This window comes from Lytechinus variegatus, chromosome 5, assembly GCF_018143015.1.
Source record: "Lytechinus variegatus isolate NC3 chromosome 5, Lvar_3.0, whole genome shotgun sequence".
Classification (NCBI taxonomy): domain Eukaryota; kingdom Metazoa; phylum Echinodermata; class Echinoidea; order Temnopleuroida; family Toxopneustidae; genus Lytechinus; species Lytechinus variegatus.
This window is the reverse complement of record NC_054744.1, coordinates 44,360,655-44,387,007: the sequence shown is the minus strand read 5'-3', so window position 1 is coordinate 44,387,007 and position 26,353 is coordinate 44,360,655. Positions and strand designations below refer to the sequence as shown.

General features: G+C 35.4%; 1 protein-coding gene across 5 annotated transcripts in view; it reads left to right on the top strand.

Annotated features, from left to right (window-relative positions):
- Positions 1–23,969, top strand: part of LOC121416247 (stAR-related lipid transfer protein 6-like) — a 40,536-nt gene extending 16,567 nt beyond the window's left edge. For all 5 annotated transcript variants that reach the window (XM_041609759.1, XM_041609760.1, XM_041609761.1 and 2 more), the window contains exons 3-6: positions 3,094–3,143; positions 4,512–4,644; positions 12,902–13,116; positions 23,485–23,969. In XM_041609759.1, the coding sequence (XP_041465693.1) occupies positions 3,094–3,143; positions 4,512–4,644; positions 12,902–13,116; positions 23,485–23,626 (540 nt within the window). In that variant the 3' untranslated portion in view covers positions 23,627–23,969. The remainder of the gene's footprint in view (positions 1–3,093; positions 3,144–4,511; positions 4,645–12,901; positions 13,117–23,484) is intronic.
- The last annotated feature ends 2,384 nt before the right edge of the window (positions 23,970–26,353 follow it).

The following is a 26,353-nucleotide window of genomic DNA, read 5'->3' as shown; positions in this document are numbered from 1 at the left end:
TATATCAAAAGAACTTACGCGTAGGATGGAACGTAATAAAGGAGAAGAGAAAGAAAGAATAGAACAATCAACAACAAAAAAAACCGAAGAAAGTTATAAAGCATAGTGATAATGAAGAAGAAGAAGAAAAAAAAGGATATGAAAAACGAAGAAAGGACAAAGAATTGTAATTGGACAGGCCAAAGCCCACGATTTAGTGGATTACAAAGACTATTTTCTATTAAGACTCAAATTAACATCTATTCCCGGTCTGCTGATCGATATTCTGATTATATTCTATACATACTTTGAGCGAGGCTATCTGAAAATAATTTCCATTAACCGAAGATTAACCATCAAATTAATTTTCATCCACCGGGCATTGTAGTCAGTGATAGATCTCTAACGAGAACTTTATTTTTTTCAATACGCTGGAAGCAATCTTGCCCACTAGATGGCGTCTGCGTAGATCTTATGAAGATGTAAAGTTATTGTCCGTCCGATAAGCTTTGACCTTTCCTGTTCCTACCAAGGTTATATAGGAGCTGATATAAAAGTGATTATAAGGCAAAATGTATTTGAGGCATATTTTCTCCACCTCTGCTACCTTCGAAAGTTAAAAAAAGCCATTCAAACAAACAATAATTGCACCAAAAAGAGGTATAATAAAACATAGCAGCATGGACAAAAAAGGGGCATACAACCGAGTAGGGGTGGATTCAGGATTTTCGAAGGGGGGGGGGGCAAATCTTTCCGAGGAAAAGGTTGACAAGCAAAAGCAAAAAAAAAAAAAATGGGGGTCTTCAACCAAAAGTTATGCCATTTCGTCGACGAACAAATATTAACAAGCACAAAAAACAGAAATATGTCTTCATTTTCAAGGGGGGGGGGGGCACGGGCCGGCTTTGCCCCGCTGGATCTACCTGTGCAACAGAGACTTAAAAGAATTCGAAGTGGAAACTAAGTATGTTAATTAAAGAGGAATGAAGTTGGGAAGTAAAAGACAGAGGGGGAGAGAGGGGGAGAGGGAGCGGGAAAGAGAGAGAAAGAGAGAGAGAGAGAGAGAGAGGGGGGGGGGGGAGAAAGACGATGTCCAGTCGATGATGGCGCCGAATAACCGCGTGTGTCACTCGTGCCTACAATGGTTAGATCCAAACTTATGGTGGGATCGAAGAAAAGAACGTGACGGGGTTTTAATATTGAACAACAAGAAATACAATATGCATGGTGCTTTATGCAAATATTGTCTATTAAATCTTCTTTTAATTTCAGAGATTTGAACATCTTCCGTCATGCCCTTTTTTATTTTCCCTTCGTTGCTCATTGGCGCCAAACCATGCCCTACTTTATGTGTTTGTGTCTTGCTTCCCCTCTCCATATTCCCAGGTTTTCTTTGCCGCTCTATCTCTTAGTCGACCGGGCTGTGCTAAAGATTTGTCAATTATCTATTCCACGCTTGAAACAACCGTTGACAAGATTTTACAAACGATTTTAAAACATTGGATTCGTAGGAATATTTGAATCGGAATATTAAGTGGAAAATAAATGATAGACAATACTTTGAACTATCTAAGTAAGCGTAAAAAGGCTTTCATAGATCATGATCATGTTCAAACGGTGATATTACATTATGAATTCAAATGTATTTTCATAAATTGATTTCACACTTTTAATGTCTATTTAAGTCATCGAGGTGATTACATGACTGGAGAAGTCGTGATTAGGAAACGAGTTACAATATTTTCAATGATATTCTTCTTCTTCTTTTCTATTTAATGTGGTGTTTATCTTCATCACCCAAGTTGAAACAGCCACTTAAACTGATCGAAGATGTGCAATATTTTTAATCTATCCTTCTTATTTAAAATGACAAGCGAACCCCCAGTCTGCCGTCATGAATGATTCCTTAAGATGAGACCGATTAAATTTCATTGATTATTTTTCAATTGCTGTTAAAATAGTAAACTGCTCTTGCTCTGGCTTCCTTTGAAGCTGTATAGGATTACTCGTTCGTCGAAACAACAAAATAATCATCATGGATATGACTTAAGTAATATATATATATATATATATATATATATAGCGGAAGAAATTTTCCAAAAGCCTCGTAACACTGGCGGTCATTCATGGTGGTGAGGGTCAATATAGAGGAAAAAATGACTACGAAGTGGTCGTTGCTCCTTGCTTCTCCATTTAATCAAGCTTTCGATCAATGCATGATCTTCCTCAGGACTATAAATATATAAACAAAGTACAAATACAATACAATAATATAATAATACAATATGATGGCCTCTAAAATAATCTAAACATGCTTCACGGTTACTTATAATTATTAATTATTTTACACTATATAAACAATAGAACATATATATATATATATATATATATATATATATATATATATATATATACAGAGATTTATTATAAATGTATACATGTGTAGGAGTCAACATATCTGAGGAATTATAAACAAGAGAACATATTATATGATATAAAAGGACTTATTTTGACAAATACCAGATAAAGATATATATTTATAGAAAGAGATATCTCTTTCTATAAATATATATCTTTATCTGGTATTTGTCAAAATAAGTCCTTTTATATCATATAATATGTTCTCTTGTTTATAATTCCTCAGATATGTTGACTCCTACACATGTATACATTTATAATAAATCTCTGTATATATATATATATATATATATATATATATATATATATGTTCTATTGTTTATATAGTGTAAAATAATTAATAATTATAAGTAACCGTGAAGCATGTTTAGATTATTTTAGAGGCCATCATATTGTATTATTATATTATTGTATTGTATTTGTACTTTGTTTATATATTTATAGTCCTGAGGAAGATCATGCATTGATCGAAAGCTTGATTAAATGGAGAAGCAAGGAGCAACGACCACTTCGTAGTCATTTTTTCCTATATATATATATATATATATATATATATATATATATATATATATATATACCCATCTAAAGACGTAAAGACGTAGATCAGGCTGAGACCCTTTTCATTTCATACACCTTAGCCGTTAAAGCTATGTAAAAAAGTAACCACTGTTTGATTTTTCCTGTTTTTACTTTCAGAAACACGTCACAGTCTCATCGAAAAAGTCTAAAGTATTCCATGGTTATATGTAAGTACATCGGACCGAATTATTACCAAGATATATCGTACAAAATCCGTGCTGTAAGAATGCCACCTAGTTTCGTATTCCTTTTTATACTCTTCCTACTTTTATTTTCCAATTGTTTCGTGGCAAGAAACTAATTATTGTGAATATGATGTGTGTGTGAGGGTGAGGGAGTGTGTGTGTGTGTGTGTGTGAGTTTTATAAATCACTATCATTCGGCACTTCTTTCTATAGGCTGAGAGGAATATCAATGTGTCTGAATATGTGTTCAACCATTGTCATAATTGTCTTGAAAAATATAAATTTTGCTTACTTTTCCATCCTCCTAAAACAGACGAGTTTGTTCACCTTTATAAAGAGACTCTCCCGGACATTTCCTTTTCAATCTCCTGTTCGGAATTCAATACCATATTCCTCGTTCTGTGGGTATCATTAGTAAGCTCAAGTTTCAAACCATTTCCATCTCACACCCTCTCTCATACATTCTTTCATAAACTCTTTGAATTTTACAGCTCTTGTCTCCTTTCCCCCTGCCAGGATATTTTTATGTTTCTCCGAATGGTATCTCAATCAATATCATTTTGTTTTTCTTTTATCAATTCTGTTAAAAAATGTGTATTCTCAAGAAGGATTTGATCATCAGATTACCTTGCTGTATGCATGCTCATTAATTTAGAAATCAACCAGGTCTCAAGAGTGATTGTTTCGCACCATTTCAGATATGACACGTTATGCATGCATCTTACAGTGTTATCTCGTATCAATCATTTCTCTTTGTTATAACACGAAAGTATATACGTTCTTGCATTTTTATCATCAACATCGCATAAAAGAGTGAACGATGAAACTACTAATATTTTGTTTTAGTAATGCATTTGAGGTCTTCTCTTTGTCCATGTATCTTGTTCAACCATTCTATGATAAGCCATCCTTACGATTATGCAGAATAGAATATGCACTTTTGGATACCCTTTCTTTACTTTCTTTCTCTCAGTAGAACTGTTCTATACCTTAATATTTTCCCATTTAATCCATGCGTTTTCCAAAACTATTTCTTTCTTGACTCGTTTTCGTATACTCCCTCTTTCATCTTCATTTTTTTTCTTCCAAGCCACACCCCGTATTTAAATTCATTTTCAGGGCCCTGGTATTATGGTACTTTTAGACTTTCATTAAATTGTACTCCCCTCTCCTCCTCTCATGTATTGTTTTCATTTCTCTCTCCCTCTCTCTCTCTCTTTCACTCGGTCTGATTGTCTTTCTCTCTTTTTCTCTCCCCTCCTCCTTCTTCTCTTCCACCCTCGCCTCTTTTATCGTTTCCTCTTATATTCACCGTATCCGTTTCTTCCTCTTCTCTTTGTCTGCCTCTAGGCATCGTATCGAATGCGTTGTGGACGTCTCGTTGGAGAAAGCCTTCGAGTATTTCTTGCCGAACCCGTTAGGATTACGACTAGATTGGGACAAAACGCTGCAACTCCATGAATGCATAACACACATCGAAGAGGTATATCGCTTTCTTTTCTTTGTATCGAAAATTTGTAATTCTCACTTCGGTTTAACATGATTCCTATTAGGGTGGAGTAGTCATGAAGGCAAATGAAGAAATTTAGGTTTTATATTGGCTGATATTTTAAAGAGTCCTCTTTCATGTTATTTACCTCAATCTGTCGTTGGATCTATTTTTAAAAATGGATAATAAAATCAGTAATGCCATGGAACATAGAACTAAGAACTAAAACTAGAAACTAGGTTTTAAGTCCTGAAATCTTGAACAATACTTAAGTAAGTACGAGTTAGACTTGGACCTCGAACAAGATAGCCAATGATATTTTTTCTTCAAATTTTCATTTGTAATTGAAATAAGTAGGCTTACACTCATTCACTTAATTACAGTCTGTGGATTAAACATTACGAAAAAAATCAAATATTTAATCCTATTACTACGATTTAAGCTGTATTTTTTTAAAGAAATATGTCCATTAAGGAGGCATATTTTCTGAATAGTTCTTCTTATTTGAATACTCAACAAAAAGTTCATGTTTTGTTTGGACCGTGTTATGCATTCTCCTGAGACCATCAGGAGTCATCGGCTGTGGGCATTTCTAGAAGGTTTCACCCATTACGGAATTACACCGGTATATCCTGACGGTTTCAAAAGCTTCTTTATTTGACGATACACCATCCACGTGGTGCTACTGCACTTTCTCTTTCTGCAACATTCTCGTTCGGATACCATATCGTTTTTATGAATTTCAAAGAGAGATTTGAGCTTTGAAGTACACATCATAATGCATTAGTTTAGGTTTGTAATTTGTCGGAAGCATACTGCTATACGCGTCTGATGTTAATGTCCTTATTTGACTCAACCTCTAGCATCCGTTTAACCGTAAGATCTTACAATAGGCCGATCCGAATAACAGGATTTCATGAAGGACAAAGGCAAACTTTGAAATAGAGGCTATCACATTACGTGCATTATTTATAGTGAACAAACAGTTAGGGATAGAAATGAAGATGCTTGTTAAAAGGTGTCTAACTTGGGGCGCCATCTACCATGTCTACCTTCTAAATCCACCTGTTACCCTCCGTGATATGGAAACGTAATCCCAATGTCATAACTGTTCCCCAAGCCAATAGATCCGGCATCTTTCATGTACTCTAAGATTTAGTCACAACATTTGATATCGACTCATCGTTGCAACTTGCTAAATGTTTTTGTAAGACAATCCGGAGAGGGCTTTTCACATTCATATAAAGAGATGTCACCTAAAATTACAAAAGAAAACAAGACAAGATGGCACGTGTCACTATAACTGCTCTTGACGAGGCTGCCTTGAAGTAAAGTGTGCTTTATTTTGTTATTGCAGTTTCTTCGTTACATTGTATCTTTCTATATCCATGATGTTTAAACAGTAGCATTCTCTCCATGTTAAGAAGTTAAGATAATTATAATCAAAATAATAAGTGTTCGAAGCGAGAATTCAGAGAGGCCGATTCCAGATGAATACCGCTTTTAGTATATTGAGCTTACAGCAATCCATCATTCGATATGGATGGAACCTTTGGTAGATGAGGGGATACGCTATGTCTTATGTTGTAGAATTTATTAAAAAGCTGTCAGTTATTGAAACGAGGGAGCAAAATGTTGGCCTGGTCAGAATTAAATTCTGATTTTATGATAGCACTTGTTTTCTCCCCCGTCCACCCCCTTTATTATGGCCAAGCTAGGGGAAGGGGGTAGGGTTAGTCCCAATTCTGTACCCCAATGCTTGGGTATAAAAAATAATCTTTGCTTTCAGTTTCTTTCAAAACCTAAGTTGTATCTTTTTTTACAGTAATCCTCAATTATGTAGTAAAATGGACACTCTATAAACGACACATCATTATGCAATGGAGACATCAATCATTGTCGAAAACAACGGGTTTGGGAGTATGGCATTAAGCTACGAGGAAAAATGGCTGTTTTGTACAATGTCTCGCTAATAATTTCTGCGAACGAGACCTTAAATATATTGGAATTACGTCGCTATCCAGGAGCGATGCGGTCATCTGGGATCTTGAAATTGATACATTGCCTTCGGTTTGGTAGGTAAGACAAAAACTGTCTCACGTCGCATAAATTATCCTTTCGTCAGCATGTTGGGAAATCTAAAGTTAACACGTCTATATTATTTTGTTGGAAATGTGATAGCTGTCTATTTGCAGTTGTTTACCAGATATGGAAAATATCTCAGGATGTGACCTTTAAAATTAATACCCCATCCTCTATTATTTTCGTCTCTTCATGTCTTTTTTAGATCAAAAATAAAGAATCCCACCTTGTTTTCCTCCGCCTTTGTTCTTCCATAATATGACCCCGCTTCTACTCTATTTTCTTTCTCTTTCTGAATAAAAGAGGTTATATGAATATATATGTTCTTAACATTAAATATTAACCCCGAAAAGACGGGGGGGGGGGGGTGATTCAGCCCCCTTATAATCTCAGCCTTTGATCAAGTGATCGCGACGGAAATCGGCACGCTGGTTGCCCATGGTATAATTTACAAAGTTGTACGATCGAATTCTTCGAAAAATCTCATTTCTAATCAAATATGCTAATTTGTGCGTAAAACCAAATATTTACTAAGTAAATTGGACCCATAAAATTGTTTTTTTTTTGTTCTCAGACTCTTTATAGGATTCTGATCATTATGTACTTTAAAATTGTTATCATAGATAATTTCTTCTGTATTTTTCAAAATCTGTACTTTTCTGTTTTTCAACTTATTTTTTATTGTTCTTTATTGTATTTTTAAATGGAAATCGTCTGGGATTTTATTTTGACCATAAATAGGAGAAAATTAATTGAGTTTAAGAAGAAATAATGATATATTTATGAATTTTGGCAAAAAAATTAATTGAATAGGATTTGTATACAAATGTTGCTTAATTTCGGATCTGTGTACCCGGGGTCGTAATTTTGGACTCTAGAGTTGCGCAAGAAAGTAAAAGTCAGCGAGCAACGCGGTCAAAAAAAAATTGCGCGGCGGAATTATCTTATTAGGGTTAAAGGGGATGATGAATGAAGGAAAAATCATATGAAAGAGGGCAGTGTAACACCCCTATACCTAATTAGATTAAAGACAAAAGTTGATGTCACCTTTACGGGGTCATGTCAGTCTTATCTCCTAGCGCCATCCTTGTACGATTAACTTTGTTTCCAAAGGGATATTATGATCATTTTTTTAAAAAATAATCATGATATTGATGGACGTTGATGAACTTATGAAATGATGCCGAGGTTTGAACCCCGGTCGCCTTCTTCTGATGGTGACCTTCATGGTCGGTCCCACTCATTAAATAATGATTACGGATACCCGTAACACAAAGATTAGCGATTAATCGCTAAATGAAATGACCTATTAAGACCATCGTTGCATTTAGACTTATTGGGAACCAATCAGAATTCTTCTTTCATTTTAGGGATTAATCGCTAACCCTTGTGCTACGGGTCGCTGATTGATACACGTCTAAAAAAAACCAATAAAAAATACGCACCCACACGCACACACATGAACGGACATAAAACTCACACACATCCTCCCACATAAACCTTTCTACGGTTTTTCATTATTATAAATAATTTCATCACTTGTATCTCTGTAAGACAGGGTTTTTTTAGTTCTGATATTAGTCAGATTGGTCACTGTCACGTGACATTATTTTTCTTATCTTTTCCTACCTGATTTCATCCTATATTAATCGAGAACCCAATACAATATCTATGCTTGAAGCAAGAAAACCAATTTACGAACTGTCTTGTTTGGAAAAGATCTGATATTTAATGAACCAGAGTTTTTTCTTCTCAAAAGGGAATTCAGTTTTGTTGATATTCATACCGAAGATCGTTAAAGGCAAAAAAGTATCAATTTCAAGGTCACCCCGAGAGCATAAACTTAGAGTAGAGCCAGAAACTATCGAAGATTGACATTTAAATTTACACCCTTTTCACTTTAGTTTCGAAAAAAAACATTTATTAGCACGACAATTGCAAATCCTGATTTTCGAAAAATTAATTTCTTTTGCTTTATTTTATTAAATTCATAATTGCCGCGATCTTTTATGATTTCGTTTCAGTATCATTTTTAGATTTTTTTTCTCTATCCATTAAAGTATAAAATCAGCTAATTGCAAAAAATTGCGATTCACCTATTCATTTAAAAGAAAACCTTGTCTGTTCGATAGTTCTTCAAAGAAACAAGTAACATATCCAGTCCCGAATAAAAAAGTCAATGATTGCAAAAGGCGTTAAATCTAGGTCTATTGAATTGCAGGAGGCACTTGATCAATTGTTCATAGGAGCCTTTTACAGGCAGGCTGTAGCATGGATAGACATATTTTTTGTAGGAGAAGGGGGAGGGAGGGGTCAAAATAATTTCCTAAAATCTGTAGAATATATTTTGGGGTTTGCTGGACATTTTGATCAATTTTGGGAAATCTTAACTTCATTTTAACATTTCGTGTTTTTGCTTCTGTAGTGTTCTGAGACCATTTCATTTTTTGAAATGTATTTTGTCCAAGTCAATTAATATCATTTTCAATTGTTTCTAGATATATTCATTAATTGTTATTGGTATTATTATTTTTTTTGGGAGGGGCATTTGACAATTTTTTTTTTATCTTTAGGGGAATTTATATTTTTTTAATGAGAAGTGATAGATATTTAACAATGTTTAAGAATTTTCCACTACTACTCAAAAGGAAGTGAATATTCATTTAACGAGCTCAATCACAATGCCCATATAAAGCGGAAAGCGCAGTTCTGGGTGATAATGATGATGATGATGATAATAATAATAATAATAATAATAACATCAGTAGGCCTAATAACAATAATAATAATAACAACAACAAAAACAACTCTTATTTACACAGGATAGCCACTTTCAGCTGTAAGCTATTGTTCCAACGGGCCCTGCATAACATTATATGTTATTCCTACCCTTCTCCATTCTCATACGTCGAGCTTCTGACAAGAAGGCAGAAGGCGCCATGTTGAAAAGTCTTTGGACTCGGCCGGGTGTGTGGACAATTGTTAGTTTGCTTGGTTTAGCACAGGTGTAGAATATATGTCTCAAATACTTTTTGAATTATTATCCACTTGCTTTTATATCAGTTCCTGACCTTGGTAGGAACAGGAAAGGTCAAATCTTATCAGACGGACAATAACTTCATATCTTCATAAGATCTACACAGACGCCATCTAGTGGTGAAGATTGCTTGTGCCATATTGAAAAATATAAAGTTCCCGTAAGTGATCTTTCACAGACTACAATGCCCTGTAGATAATATCTCAGACCTCAGAAAATAATCACCAGCTAAATTTGATTGTTAATCTTCAGTTAATGGAAAAGCATTTTCAGATAACCTCGCTCAAAGCAGAGTCCATGCTCAAAGTATGAAGAATATTGATCAGCAGACCGGGAATAGATGTAAATTAGAATCTTAATAGAAAATAGTCTTTGTAATACACTAAACGAATGAATCAATGGTGGGCATTGACCTGCCAAATTACCATTCTTTGTCTTTTCTTCGTTTTTCATTTCCTTCTCCTTCTTTTTCTTCTTCTTTTTCTTCTTCTTCTACTTCTTCTCCTTCTTCTTCTTCTTCTTCTCCTTCTTCTCCTTCTTCTTCTTCTTCTTTTTTCCCTTCTTCTTCTTCTCCCTTTTTTCCTTCTTCTTTTCTTCTTCTTCTCCTTCTTATTCTTCTTCCTTCTCCATTTCCTCTCCCCGCTCCTTTTCTTGGTCTCAACTCTCGTCTCTTTCACCTCTAAACTGAAATGATTAAGATGTTTTCTTAAAAAAAACCTATTCTGCAAGATAAATCTTGCAAGTAATGTTCGCATAGAAAACAAAATATGAGTGGAGATATGTCTTGCCAAACATTCATTTTCAAATACACACGAAAACAATAATGATAAAAAAAACTCCAAAACAATAACAAAGTTAATGATAGTTATTCTTGCATTCTGCAGTCCTAAACGATGCAAACAATGCCATTCTTTTTTTTAGCGATAGGAACGATGTAATTTATGGCACGGTTGTTGTCTTCTTGGAAGAATAATCATCCGTTTTCTCATTTCTGGTAATAATGTCAATCACCTTCAAATGCCCATGTGAATGACTAGGCGTGTTCGACCCCCATGTCACATGCTGAAGCAATCACCAATATAAACTATAGGTGTGTGCCTATTAAAACGACGGGTTCGTTTTTCTAATTAGCCATCGCTCTCCGACTCCCAAAGAATCCCATGTTTTATCGTTTTTCTCCATGAAGGACGATCCTAGCCGAGAGATTCTCCGAAAAGATCAGCAGCGATCGTTTGGAGAAAGGACAGGCTTTAAAGTGACTTTAAATTCGAGCATTCAAAAAGAAAGATCGTTGGAATAAGCATGAAGAAAGGCCACAATACCTCCCTCAACTCACATCCAGCACTCCTATCTAACAAAATATAAAGCAACGATAGTGTGACATTTTAAGATAATACAAAAGGCATGAAAAACACAAAAATGAGGCGACTTTGAGATGCATTTGCGAATGGAGCTTCAGAATGTAAATGTTTTCATTATAAATCATCTTCACCCGTTAAATATTTTTAATTGATGGTTACTATTTCACGCGTTTCCACTTCAATTCCACTTTAAAGAAATCTATCTTCCTAGGTTTGTTTGTGAATTCGCTCAGGAACAAAGATATTCTTTTTTTGTTTCAAAATGTGAATGAACTGAATAGAACACAATCCTCTCTGAAAAATGAATGGTTTGTTAGTTTCATTCTTCCTCATCCATATAAGAAGAAATTATCACACCCTTCCCTTAATCGAGGCCATTATCTTTAATTATTCTCATTGATGAAAGCGCCCCATGACCATTAGTGGGATTAGCTGGGATTATTCATGAGATTGCCATACCACGTTTGGGATTTGTTAAAAGACTAGTTAACTATGGGAGATGGATATGCTGGACATAATGAAAGAGAAAGAATTAGTGAGCGGGAAAGACAGAGTGGGCCAGAGGAAGATATGGAGTGAGATAGCAAGAGGGAAGGGAAATGGAAGGAGGGGATCAGGACAACGTGGTCTAGTTTTATTCAAGGATGTAGACAGTATCTGTTATAAAACTGGAAAAAAGAGAGCCTATCATCGCTTCCCAATCAAAAGTGTAAGCCAACTTTCAGCAATCGATTAGGGTCGCCATTATTATGTGCCCGAGGATAAAATATATGAAAATTTGAAATGCAGAGTGAATAAGATACAACTCGAACAAACGTAGCCCCTGGGCCCGACAGCAATGAAATATAGGCGTGTATCCCATATCCATTCGTTTGATTAGGGTCAATATCAATATTCTGGTCAAATATTCAGCAGTACTTATTTTCTTTGACAGACAGTAGTTATGTGATACGTGATTGATGATGGGATTGGGAGGGGTGAGAATCTTCTTGTTAAGTAATGACATCAGAGATAATAGGAGATTTGATTTCGTTCATACAACATGTGTCGGTGTACCTTACCGCGTGGAGGAAAGGGCATTGAGTTTGAACGACATATTTCTGTCTCGATGACAAAGAGAAAGAAGACAAGACACCTACGTATAATCCTTAATGGGGTATACTCCGGCCAGGCTAAAAATAATGTGTTTTGAACAGAAAAACAAAAACCAGACAAACAAAACACTGAAGACTTGATAAAATAAATCGGTCAAGAAAGAACAAAGTTAGTTATAAAATAAACATCATGTTGGTGAAGTAGTTCCATGCATGTCTTTAATAATATTCAATGAACAAACTGATGTCATATCCCACTTAATTTCAATTGAATTGATCCAATAATCGAAACTTGTCCTCTTGCATCTTATTATAGGAAATTATGTTTATTCAATTTCTTCTTCCAAGAATAAAAAAAGGTTGACAACTGGTTTAATGCTTTAGAATTTCATTGCTACATCTTATCTATATATAAACGGATGAAATAACATAAGAAAAATGAAAACGGGTACATGGCATCACCATTCAGATAAGTACAGAATACTCCCCAGGGAGTGGAGGATGTGCACACATTGTGTGCGGGAATGACTGATTGAATCCGATGACCGAGGTAATGATATATCTCTAAAGCGCTTAGGCACGTCGTTCCGATGGATTAAGCTTTATATAAAAAAGTGGATTATTATTATTATTACAGTTTACATGTTTATATTGACCTCACTCTCTTTTTATATCAGGAGTCCTACCTATACCATGCTATCACCCACAGTCAACTGATGGGCCTCATTGCTGCACGTGAGTTTGTCTACATCTTACGTACGATACGAAGACCTGAAGAAGGTTGTATCTTATCAGTGTGTCAGAGTATTGATCATCCTAGCTACCCGGTCCAGAAATCCCCTGTCAGGGGTATCAACTATCCATGTGGAACCTTCTTTGAAGTACAAGCAGAGTAAGTATTCTAAATATCAGATTTATTCGGTAAAAACAGCTTATAGTGATCGTGTATCTTCTCCACATACAGGCTGAATGTACCATTAATGAAATTCATCAAGTCAAATAAAATTTGAGTTCGATTTTCAGGTTTTTGCGAATAGAAGAAACCTCTATTTCATAAAGTTTAAATCAAGAACCACTTAAATATAGTTTATTAAGAAATCACTTTATATGAAATTATTCGAGATCTAAATTTCCAGATTTAACTTGGTCTAATATGTCTATATAACTGGAACTCTTGACTGTCCATACTCGAATTGTTTGCATATCTAAAGGTCAAGTCCACCCCAGATAAATGTTGATTTGAATCAATATAGACAAATTAAACAAGCATGATGTTGAAAATTTCATCAAAATCGGATGTAAAATAGGAAAGTTATTACATTTTAAAGTTTCGCTTATTATTCACAAAACATTTATATGCACAACTCAGTAATATGCAAATGAGAGAGTAGATTATGTCGCTCACTCACTCACTCACTCACTCACTTCTTCTTCTTTTTTTTTCTTCTTCTTCCTCTTCTTCTTCCTCCGCTAATACTGGAGATCTACAGCTGGTTGCACAAAAGAGCACAAAACACTTCCTCCTTCTGAGTTGAATAGGTATCGGTGATACACTATTTCTATTGTTTTTAATTATTGGGATTATAGAGTATTTCATTTTTTACAGATTTGACAGGAAGGACCAACGTGATTGAACTATAAAATGTTAAAAATATGGTCATTCTACATCTTCAGTGAGGAGAAAACTTTGTTTCACAGGACAATGTGGAGCAAATCAGAGCATTATTTTCATATTTCATAGAATAAAATACAAAAAAATATATTGACTGGGTTAAATCATCATTCCCCTCATTTGCATACTGATCAAAATGTGTATATGAATGTTTTGTGAAATTGAGCAAAGCGATATTTAAAAAATGTCATAACCTTCCTATTTTACATCCGATTTTCAGTGCTATGCTTGTTGCATTTTTCTCATTTTATTAAAAACAACTTTTTGTTGGAGTGGATTTATCCTTTATGAGGGCTTAATCTGTAAAGAATGAATGGGTTGGCTTTTTGATATACCATCGTATTCCCAAAACATGTAACTGGAGCATTTTATCTTTGGCTTCTGACATTTCTAAGAGAGTTCCCGTTTCTGCTTCTTTTCCTTTTCGTGGTAAAAACGGTGTTCACTGAAATCGAAGTTGAATACATTTTGAGGAGGGGATTTTAAAGCGCCCATAGTCGTGTAATTGATCGAGTGATGTAAGGCCTTCAAAAGGCAATGTCCTCATGAGTATTCGAGGGTAATGGTTCGCCTCTCTGCTTTTCCCACCTATTTCTTTCATTTGTCTCCCGATTTGATAATAATGATAGTCTTTTCCCCCGTTCAGCTCTCAAGGATGATGTAACACTTTCACGAGCCGTTATTACTTCAGAGGATTAGTCCTTTTGCGATTAGTTGTATGTTCTATTTAATGACAAATAGCTTTATATCGTCATTCTCATACGGGTCAAGCAATCTAATATTTCTCAACATTCTAATAGTGAATTGTGAAATTTACACGGTGCCATAATCTAAACTGTAGCACATTTCATTAGGAAGCCGCAATTGGTATTATTCTCTAGTTAGAAGTTACTTGTACAGTATTCTGAAAATATTGTTTTCGTTATCGCCTAAATCGAGTGTGTGTGTGTGTGTGTGTGTGTGTGTGAAAGAGAGAGAGAGATAGAGAGACAGAGGGAGAGAGAGAGAGAGAGAGAGGTAAATGCATTGATCATGTTGATATAACTCATATAAGTCAGTCATTGTGGCTGTCTCAAAAACATTATTATATCGTCTATCAGGACGGTAAGTTTAGACGAATCATTAATAGCAAAATAATAAATCAAATCTATTTAAATTATTTGAATTTTCAATGAAAAAAAAACAACGAATATACATAGACAATACAAACGAAAATTGTCTCATAATGCAAAACGTATGAAATTGAGGGGCCAAAGAAATAATCTAATATATAACAAAAAATATTAACCAGCGTTAATCCCAATATTTGAAACAAACAATATCTATATATTGGTTATCCAAAGACACATCCTGGTTAAATCAAACATCAAACACACTAATTTGAATAAGAATACAGATTAAACTGTAAATTTAGAATTACCTTTTAAGAGTTAAAGGAAATGAGGTTGTTAGAAATGCGAGAATTAATGGTTAGTTTCATTTATATTTCCACCGCCATCATCTTCAATATCATCATTTTCATCATCATCATTTTCATTTTCATCATCATCATCATCATCACCATCATCATCATCATCATCATCATCATCATCATCATTGCCATCCTCCTACACTCCCTCCTCCTTATCACCATAATCATTATCACCACCACCATAACAGTATATTCACCAGGGTAGCCACTTCAGTTCCGAAAAACTGTTTTCCCAGCGGGCCCTGCTATTATCATCATCATATTCATCATAATGTTTACTTAGTCATTTCAGCTGTTATTATCCTCTTCTTTACATCTATTGTCGTCAAAAGCTTTATATACCAAAGTGTTTATAGACGCCTTCATGAAATAGCAGGCGCATTTTATTATCCTTATAATGTCTCTGCATGTTTATCTCTTTTCAAAGAAATAAAAAAATTGTAATATATACTTGAAATCTTTGGTTGTAAGAGATAAATCTCACTCATTTACTATCGGCCGTATGATGGATCCATTTCTGTCGCAATGGGTGGATAAAAATACAATCATAATTTTCCAAGAACAGATTTATACTGTATATTCACACGTAATGGTAATGCAGCTTATGCTTATGGTATGTATCCCTTGGAAATGATAGTGATCGCAAAAATACAAGTGTTCATTATTATATCTTTGTGTATTTATTTTCTTTCATTGATATTCGTATTAACAAACTAAAACTATCGGACAATTCAATATCCAAGTATATTACTCAATTGCAACTTCTTTCACAAGTAAAATTTTATTAATGTGAGATGTTTGTATATATATATATATATATATATATATATATATATATATATATATATATATTTATATTGTAAGAAATGGATGAAGAGAACAATGGTAGGCGTAGCTTAAATCAAGGTTCCCCAGAGCTATCTACCCTTTGGAAAAATTGGTGATGCCGAAAAAATGTCTCTGCCGGGAATCGAACCCGGGCCCCCAGCTTTGAACGCCGGTGCCTTAACCACTAGACCACAGAGACGGTTAGTAGCTAGGGCGAGCCCGATCCGATTGACCGTCAGATAGACAGATTTTCGACACTATACCAATTATAATTATATTCCTTTGTCGGGTGAAGGTGAGTTTTGAACAATTGTTCTCTTCATCCATTTCTTACAATATTTAAATAAAAAAGAGTTGCCAAAAGCTGTTGTACATGTATAACTTTACACATTTGTATTTCTTCTCCCATATGTGTACTGTATCGAAGCAATAGCTTTGATCCAGCTGAGGCATGGCGGCTTGTCATTGTTCAAAACTCACCTTCACCCGACAAAGGAATATAATTATAATTGGTATAGTGTCGAAAATCTGTCTATCTGACGGTCAATCGGATCGGGCTCGCCCTAGCTACTAACCGTCTCTGTGGTCTAGTGGTTAAGGCACCGGCGTTCAAAGCTGGGGGCCCGGGTTCGATTCCCGGCAGAGACATTTTTTCGGCATCACCAATTTTTCCAAAGGGTAGATAGCTCTGGGGAACCTTGATTTAAGCTACGCCTACCATTGTTCTCTTCATCCATTTCTTACAATATTTAAATAAAAAAGAGTTGCCAAAAGCTGTTGTACATGTATAACTTTACACATTTATATATATATTTATATATATATATATATATATATATATAGTATTATAACTATTGTTATCGTGTTAATTGTGGTTGTGGGGTAGGTAAACACATGTATTACACACTATATAAAAGTTATCTTAAACATTGGGGATTGGCGGAAACAGGCATACTTCTTTTACATAAATAACGCAAAATGATTGTAAAAGAGACACATTAAAAAAGCCACAGTGGATTGAGTTGTATGCGTAAATGTAATATTGTACCGTTAGAAAATGGAAGTTCCTTTTTTATGACCCCTTCAAAGCTAGAACCTGTCCACCCCTCCACGATGTCCACCCACGTTGTAAGATACCTTCCTTTCAGCAGGACAATGACATAATTGAGCTCAAACGGACATTCGTCAGCGTGATCATCACCTAAATCGAATGTCTCTATCGACAACCCTCCGTTTCTCTCTACTTTTCCTTTCATCCTTTACTCCCTCCCCCTGGGGAATGAGACAATATAGTCGCATTAGCAAACGATTAATTCTTCAATGCTGACAAGCGAGAATCCATTCCGTAGAATGATATTTCCCTCCAGGACGAAACTTTAGAAGTTTTTTAACCGCGATGGAACAAAGTATAAGAGGGATAGCGGTACCTCCTAACATCCTATCAATTTCTGATCTTATCTCCCGGTATTCTTCACTTAAAAAAGAAGAAAAAGATAAGGATAAAAAACGATGTGCCTATGATTGCAAGCAATATACCCATCATCGTGATGGACTTTTATCAGGAAAATACTTCATCGATGCATCCGTTGGTTTTCGTTTCGACATTTTATTTTCAATGATCATTATGATATTTGGTCTCTGAGATAAGAATGAAAATTGCACAATGTGTTTCCAAGGTTTCCTTTTATTCAAAGCGAATCCTACATGTAGAATGGCTGAAAAGGTTGATTTATTCTTATGCTACTATTGGATGGTAGGAACACCAAGACGACACTTTTTAAAATGTATCAAATATAGTATTTATGTCTCGTTTAAAAAAAGGAAAGCACAAAAAGGGAAAGCTAGACAGCATGTCCGATTAATGCCTCGAAAAAAATGTTTAATAATGGAAAGTACAGTGGAGAATAAATAGTACAAAAGTATGGTTGATAACCGTTGTATCTATTAGCTATTGATAAGGTGTTGCGCCTTCTAACCGATATCTCCTTGTTAAACTAGATTCATAGATCTGTTTTATTTAGGTAATACATTTTTCATGCGTCATGGGTTTTATTTATGTCTATATCATCTGGGAATAGCTTCATATTGTAAGAACGAATGATTCATGGTAAAAGTCATTGTTCATACCAACAATCCTTACTCTGCTAGTAATCACGTTTTACCTTTAAGATTTATTTTCAGATTGTTTGTGATGCAAGGCACCCAGGACGAATAGCTGCCGTTGCAAATAAAGACAAACCGTCTTATGTTTACCACCTTCGAGTCGATTTCAAACCAATTGTGGTTTCCGCAGAAAGAACCATGAATAAGAAAAAGTTCAAACATACTTATACTTTCTTTTCATAAGCCAATGCAATGTGATTTGTAGTGTAAGAATGATAAAGAGTATAATGGTTATACAACATGAGTAATATATATATTTTTTAAGAAACTAAGTACGAAGAAAATAAAATTGGTAATTCTAAAAGATATTGGACAAAGAATATCAAATTTTTGGTTAATGAGATTAAGTCAGTCTCAAATTGACCACCGCCTTGATGTGTAGATCATCTATTGAACTGACAACTCTTCCACTCATCTGAATCCAATTCTGTTGCTCTTTTAAAAAATGTCTATGGCACTTTTTTTCCTCAAGTCAGTAATAAAAAAAGTAATAACATAGTTAAGCTATTCTCATAAATAGAGATTTATCAATCTGATAGTTAGTTTTTCCTCATGTTATACCTCGTCCCACTTCCATGACCGCCAAATTCGAATCCGAATCGGCCTGCATTTCAATAACGGTGTTAAAACTTTAATAATGTTCACATTTCTTATGGTGAATGCTGTAAATAATTAAAAGTTTAATCCGACTGCATATTTCATTCGACTTTGACACCCTTTAAGTAATGTAAAGTGGGATGCAGGGCCCGTTGTCTTGTGTTTGACAAGCTTTTAAGAACTGTGTCATTCACATTGTTTCAGGTAAGTCACATTTGACTGTCTACTGTGATTTGGATGTACTATTCCTTAGGCTGTACAGAAGTCATGCAGACTTGGTAGACACGGGATGTAAATAACATGAATAAACCACCAAGGGATGTCCCATATAAAATACAATCTGGGTTTTCAACCTGTCATGCAAAGAATAGGGAAAAGAGGAAATTATATCAAAGACAAGGGAAGGGGCGGAAGAAGAAAGTGTTGAGGAAAGTGAGGAAGAGAAGAGAAAAGAGAGGGAGGGAGAGGTGGGGGGGGGGGGAAAGAGAGAGAGAAAGAGAGTGAGGAGGGAGAGAGAGAGAGAAAGATAAGTGAGGGGGGGGGAGGGAGAGAGAGGTTCATGAAAACCATGATGAAAACAGAGTAGATATACGGATGTTACTTTTCATCAGGCCACGTAAGGCGTTACGTTTCTTTCAATATTTGTTCAGTGTTCAGTTTTTATTTAGTTTCTCCTTGCATCGATTTAAGCATGGTAACTTAAAACAATGTCAGCACACCGGGTAACGTGAGATAAGCCTCTAAACATGGTTAAGACGTGTTCCTGAGTAATCTTCGCCACCACCCATCCACCCGATGGCACCGTCGAATTAAAGGAGAGAAAAGTGGCTAGCATGTTTCAGTTTGATGCTGGAATTGCTTAGGAGAAACATGAACAACATGATATTTGCCTGGAAGATTAAGAAAATAAAGCCAAGCCGCCAAGTTCGTTTCTTGTTTAGTTAGTAAGCACTTGTTGAGTGTCTGGCAGGAGTTTAAATATGTACTGCAGGGTTTTATAGCGATGATGTAGTGCTCACAGCATATCAGATGCTTGCCGGTGATCACGGTTTCGTCATGTTTCGTTTTATTGAATCCAAAGCTTATACTAAGAAACAGAAAGGAGTCACTGCTTATACTAAGTCGGAATCATGTTGACAAATTCTATATCTATATGTGCTGTTCACTTATATACTGAATAACAAACTGTAAACCATTTTAACCGTATATTACTATCGGTGGGCAAAGTTAAATATGTTGTGTTGATCGTTGACTAATAAGCTTTTACCAAACTATATTAGTTTCATATTGTATATAACATTCATGGGCAGATCAAACACAATTTTTTCTCAAATTTAAAATAGGTTGTAGGCGCATTGCCATCAGTCTTTATTTCAAGAGGTTTATTACAATGAAGGGAAGCGGTTCACCTCTCTGGTAAAGATGTTCGTCGCCACGTGCGAGTCACAAGCCCCCTCTGTTTACAGTATACCTCCTTGATCTTTACTCTACGCTCCCTAAGCGGACGTACCACTGGTCCCGTGTCTTTAATCACACGGGGAGGAATATACACCCCTCCAGCTAACACGATGGTGTTGAAACACCTGTTCTAACAATAAACCAATTGGATTTACCAGCTCCCTTTAGCAGAGGTAATCCGACGCCATCCCATCAACATCACAACACGTTATCGATAGAACCTGGGATGAAAACCCAGCCTACGAAATTCAATTCCAATCATTATCATTATTGCTTAAAGGGATGAGCTTCGAAAATACGGTCATTAGATTAATAATGCCAGGCTATAATCAAATGCAGCTTTCATGTTGTCATGGCCGACTATTCTGTTGGTGTTTGTGGGGGAATTAGGACAAAGTGTTTTGAAGTGTCTTGGAAAGGGGTAGGAAATAGTTTGTTTATGAATACAATCAGCGTTTCTGTGTCAAGTAGCCAGAGGGTGTGATTGTATCATATCCCATCCTACCCTTGTAATTACAGCAAAATAGAATGTCGCTAAAATAGAACTGGATAGATCGGTCGAAAGAAAAAAACAAGGATAGAGAAAGAAAGAAAAAAAGACAGAAAGAAAGAACGGAAGAAAAAAGACAGAAAAACGGAAAGAAAAGAAACTAAAAAAAAAGGTCAACACAAAATAAATATTCATAACGTTCAAATCAACCCGAGTTTGTTACTTCCGTCATTATCCACGTCTTTGGTGTCATGAATATTTCAAGGCACTTCGGAAGGTATGGTAAAATATGAACTTCATGATATTTGTATTTCATATTCTTGCAGCTTCAGGGGTTCAAGAGCTAGATTTTAGTACGGATTTGATAATATGCTGTAACGCGCTTTGAGCCATTCTGGGAAAATTTATAAAAATTGGCTATTATTATTAGTAGTAGTAGCACGGGAGCGGATTAATGTTTTTGTTTGTTTGAAAAAAAAAGCCTACTAGAATGTGATATCATAACCAGTACCAATACTATATAATGATTTTTATTCACTGCTTTCGAAAATGGTGATATGTTGCCTTCTTGGACAATTCCAGATAAAAGCATCCAGTATCTAATACATGTATAAGCTAATTAAGGTGTTTGCCATTTATCATTCCACCTTTAAAAAACAAATAGCTCACCTTATTTTGGTTTTAGGCAGCTCTTTATACTAAGAAGCGATGCTTCATCATGTTCATTTGGTAGTGTTGATGCTTAGTATATTCTCTTCTTATAAAACGAATGATTTTTGTGTGAGATGTCTCCATCATCATCCCTGCCGGCCCTGTCTAAAACCTGAAAATAATCCCTCCCTCCCTTCTCCCACTTCAAAACTCATTTTAATTTCCCCCTCGATCTTGCCATCGTAGCTCACATGCCATTCCACCTCTGCTTTGGGTTATGCAGCCGAGACTAAATTCACTTAGACGGTTATTAACCCGATTGTCTGGGCAAATGTAAAGGGATTTCGTATGGTTGGAGTGATAACAAGGAATAAAACAACGCCAGGATCTGTCTCAAAACGTTTGCTATGAAACCGCACATTCAGTACGTGCTTTAAGCGTACCTTCGTCTAACTTAGATGGTGAATGACCGCAAACATGGGTGTGAACCTGCCGTATACTTGATCACGTTACCATGAGGACAACCACCCCAGTATATTGAACAAATGATCCATTAACAGCATGTCGCTGTGATACTGATGATTAGGATTCTAAAAATAAACAAAAACAATTCCTGAATAATCTTCATAATTGATTGCTTTAGTGAAATAATATCCTTCTGATTATAATATAACAAATCTTAATATTCGGAGAAAGTTTAAGTTTGTCAATGCAACTGTGGAAGGCGTCTGTAGGCCTAATAATGAGAGGTGACACGCTAATGAGATCCATTTGAAAAGGGCAAATAAACAATCGTCTCTTTTATGCAACACCCATCATGTCCAAAAGATAGTCTAACGTTTGCGAAAATTTGTCCATTACATACAAACGCTCAGGTTTAAAAAGGTATTTGAAGTATGGAAATCCAAAGGAAATATGAAATTACAAAGTTAAAATTCCCTAGTAGAATATGTATAAGATTGAAGTCTGAATTAATACATTTTTTCTAAATACAAAGTGTAATTCAAACAGAGAATTATAAGCAAATAGTTTTTATTACAGCATACCATCTATATATCGTCATCTTTAATTTCATCTAAATATAATCTTAAAAAAACATCTCAGGTCGATTGACAAATAAGGTTTGCGCTCGCACTTGCTACTTTGTTATATTTATGATTTTGAATGTTTGAATACCATTGAAATAATCTCTCTAATTTTCCAATGTTTATTATTGATGTCTTCGCAATTCAGCTTTTATTGCATTGTTTGCATACATGTACATGTATGATATGTTATTTTGAATGTTTTTATCTGTAAATATTATCTGTTATTACATTCTTGTATATAGGAGCCCCATGGACGATTAACTGATGTTAAATGGGCTACCCCTTATTGAATAAACAATAAAAAATATCAAGAGTTCTGTTCATATCGCTTAATATTTTACTTTTAATACCATTCAGTAACAATTATATCATAATCCATTTATATTGCGCAGTTAATGTTCATGCGCTTGATACTAACTTTGTATCATTGTTAATTACCCCAACATAGTCAATAGAACTAGTTACTTATAGTCAGGGGCGGATCGGGGAATTACTTAAAAAAGGAAAAAAATGGTCTTCACTCTCAAAAGACAAAGACTGGGGGGGGGGGGGGGATGGGGCACACTCGAGTAAAAACGGGAATATTTATAAACATGACCAGTCATTTATTTTAACTAACGGGCGAAATTGCTAATAATAAGTGAAAGTATTGGCAGATCCAGTGGATCTGCCAATACTTTCACTTGTTATTAGCAATTTCGCCTGTTAGTTAAAATAAATGACTGGTCATGTTATATATTTTGACAAATCATTTGATTAGGACTCATTTCACTATTTTTGTAATATTTTAAACGGATTCAATAATTTACACTAACTTGTCTTTTTCTTCTCTCTTTGTACAGTAAAAAAGTTCGACTTACCAATTACTATCACGTGGACCTCGGAGGTAAACTCCCCCAGTCCGTGATCGATAGTTCGATACCGTCCATAATGGCATCGGTAATGGAACTCTACTACAAGCATTTGCAGACTATCAAAAAGTGACACCATTCCAGCAATTTTAGTGTTACGTTATGCTATAGTCACACAAATGAAAGCGATTTCAGAGCAACCGATGATATGACTTGATAGCTTTGGATGGCCCGGGTACGGTAACACAAAAGATCCTTTTTGCTCAGTAGAAGGACAAGAAACCAATCAGAATTGTTCTTTCAATTTAGCGATTAATCGCTAACCTTTGTGTGAAGGGGCCCTGGAGTAGTTTTCATAGGAGTGACTATCGCATAACTGGATGACCATAATTATTCTAAGACCATGGGTTAAGGGCCTGGTCCCACTGGCAGACGGATACAAAACGTACTCATAACGGATACAGCGGACCAGCAAACTTTCGGGGTGGCTCTATCCGGATCCAGAAAATGGACAAAATGGGCGAACAATGAAATCACAGTGGACGGATGCTCGATGGATATAGAGCGTATGACGTATGCAAAGAGTACACAACGGATACATAACGTTTTCCAACGAATGGCAAGACTCTTTTCCGTTTTACATCCCTTTTGCATCCGTAAGTGAAGTGGGACCAAGCCTTTACGTGTTTTCACAATACTGTAATAGACTTATATAGGCATATTTGATTATTAGGCCTGCTAGTCCTTTTATGTTACCTGTCCTGACCTCAAAGTTGATTTTCGCCAATGAACATTATGATTTAGATAATGAATAGCATAATAATTACAGTATTTTAAAAAGCAAGTTTCATAATGATTATAATTATTAAATGTGACCAGGGGGTGTTTCACAAAGATTTAAGTATGACTTAGTCGCACTTAAATTCCGACGCGTATTTGATATGCAACGCGCGATCTTATTGATAGATACGCAGTAGTGTGCGTCCCCATGACACGATCTGACCAATGCAGTCATTCCTTTCATACCGTACGCAACTCAGTATTAAAATGCGACCCTAAGTCATACTTTAATCTTTGTGAAACACCCCCAGGCCCATAACATCAAAATTGAAGCCTAACACCATGCTTCGTAACCCCAAAATAGCATGACATTGTTGTAAATTTAATATCGGAAATCTAATCCCTTATCTCAGGTTATTATACATTCCATATATTATATGCAATCCTTTTTGCCATTTGTATAATATTACCGAAGCATAGATAATGAAATGTTCTACCTTCCTTGACGATAGATGTGTTCACTGAGGGGAGTGTGGCTATCAAACAGTTATGCTTGAGTATCATCGACCTTAATATGAAAGCAAATATTGGATATAGTGCAACTGTTGCAATAAATACATATATATATATATATATATATACATATATATATATATATATATATATATATATATACCTATACGATATCTGTCAATCGATGGTGCCTGTTCCTTCTCAATGTATATTACCTCTTAGACGGAAAAAAGGTATCATGGAAAAGATTACCATATCAAAGATGGGGAACATAAAGCCGGTATACTCCCTTGAATAGTGGTTTTGACAAAACTGAGCAAATTTGGTTTCTAGAATATAAAGAAACAAAAATGAAGTGATAATTATGTGTTTTCAGATGTTAATCATTATCAGTGCAATGAATAATTTGAGTGTATACAGAGTGAAATGAAATATGATACGGTTATGAAATTGCGAATCTTGAACAGTAGAAGCAGACAATGTTAAACACATAGAAAACAAGGTAAACACGAGCCACTTTGAATAGCAATGAGGTTCGAAGGAGAGAATAGACATAAAGGTGTGTATAAAAGCATTACGTTTTCAGAATACACTTTGACTCGTGATTATAAAAACAATAACTCTCTAAGGCGTTCAAAACCGATTTTGCTAAATATATTTTTTAAAAAGAGATTAAAAGAAAACATCCAAGGCACTTTCTACGCGATTATGGAGAAGGATAACGATGACGTCTGTCTCTATTTTCATCTGTTGCATTGGAAGTCTTATGATGAGAATTTTCTATCGCAAACTGAAAATGGAATAGGAGATAAACGGCTTACTTCAAGCTTAAAAAGAAGAAGAGAAGTAAAAGAAGAAGAACGAGAAAGCAAAAAAGTGAAAAAAGTGAATTAAAAAGGAGACAAATGGGATTAAGGGGTGAAACAAGAATAGAAGAATAATTAACTAAGGGTACAAAACAAGACACAGGAAAGTCAAAAGAAGTAGGAATGAGATATGTAACTTATTTCACAATCATGTTTTCATCACGAAATAAGTATTATCAACAGTATCAGACATAATGAGCTGGTAAGGTGTTTCATAAATGTGTTCGCAAGATATGAATGACTTTATGCACGACTGAATATGACCTTAGCTCCAGTCGTGCGTAAAGTCGATCGTAACTTTACAAACAGCTGTATGAAACACCCACCTGGGGCCCGTTTCATAAAGAGTTTCAACTGTTGTAACTTTGCCATTATGGCAACTACCATGGTAACCTTGATTCTGATTGGCTGCTGAGCGCTGTTGCCATGGTAGTTGCCATTATGGGAAAGTTACAACAATTGCAAGCCCTTTATGAAACGGGCCCCAGGTCATTTACAATACCGTGTTGCCCTGCATTTTCCGAGTATCGGGAAGGGATGGGTATATTGCCCTCGTCTAAAGACTCGGGCCAATATGATTCCTTTACTGGCAATATATTTGATGTTCCTCTAAACGCCAGCCAATATAATATTACCCGCATCAGACATCTGAGCTGGTCATTTACAAAACCGTATAATGCCCTAGATTTTCTGAATATCGG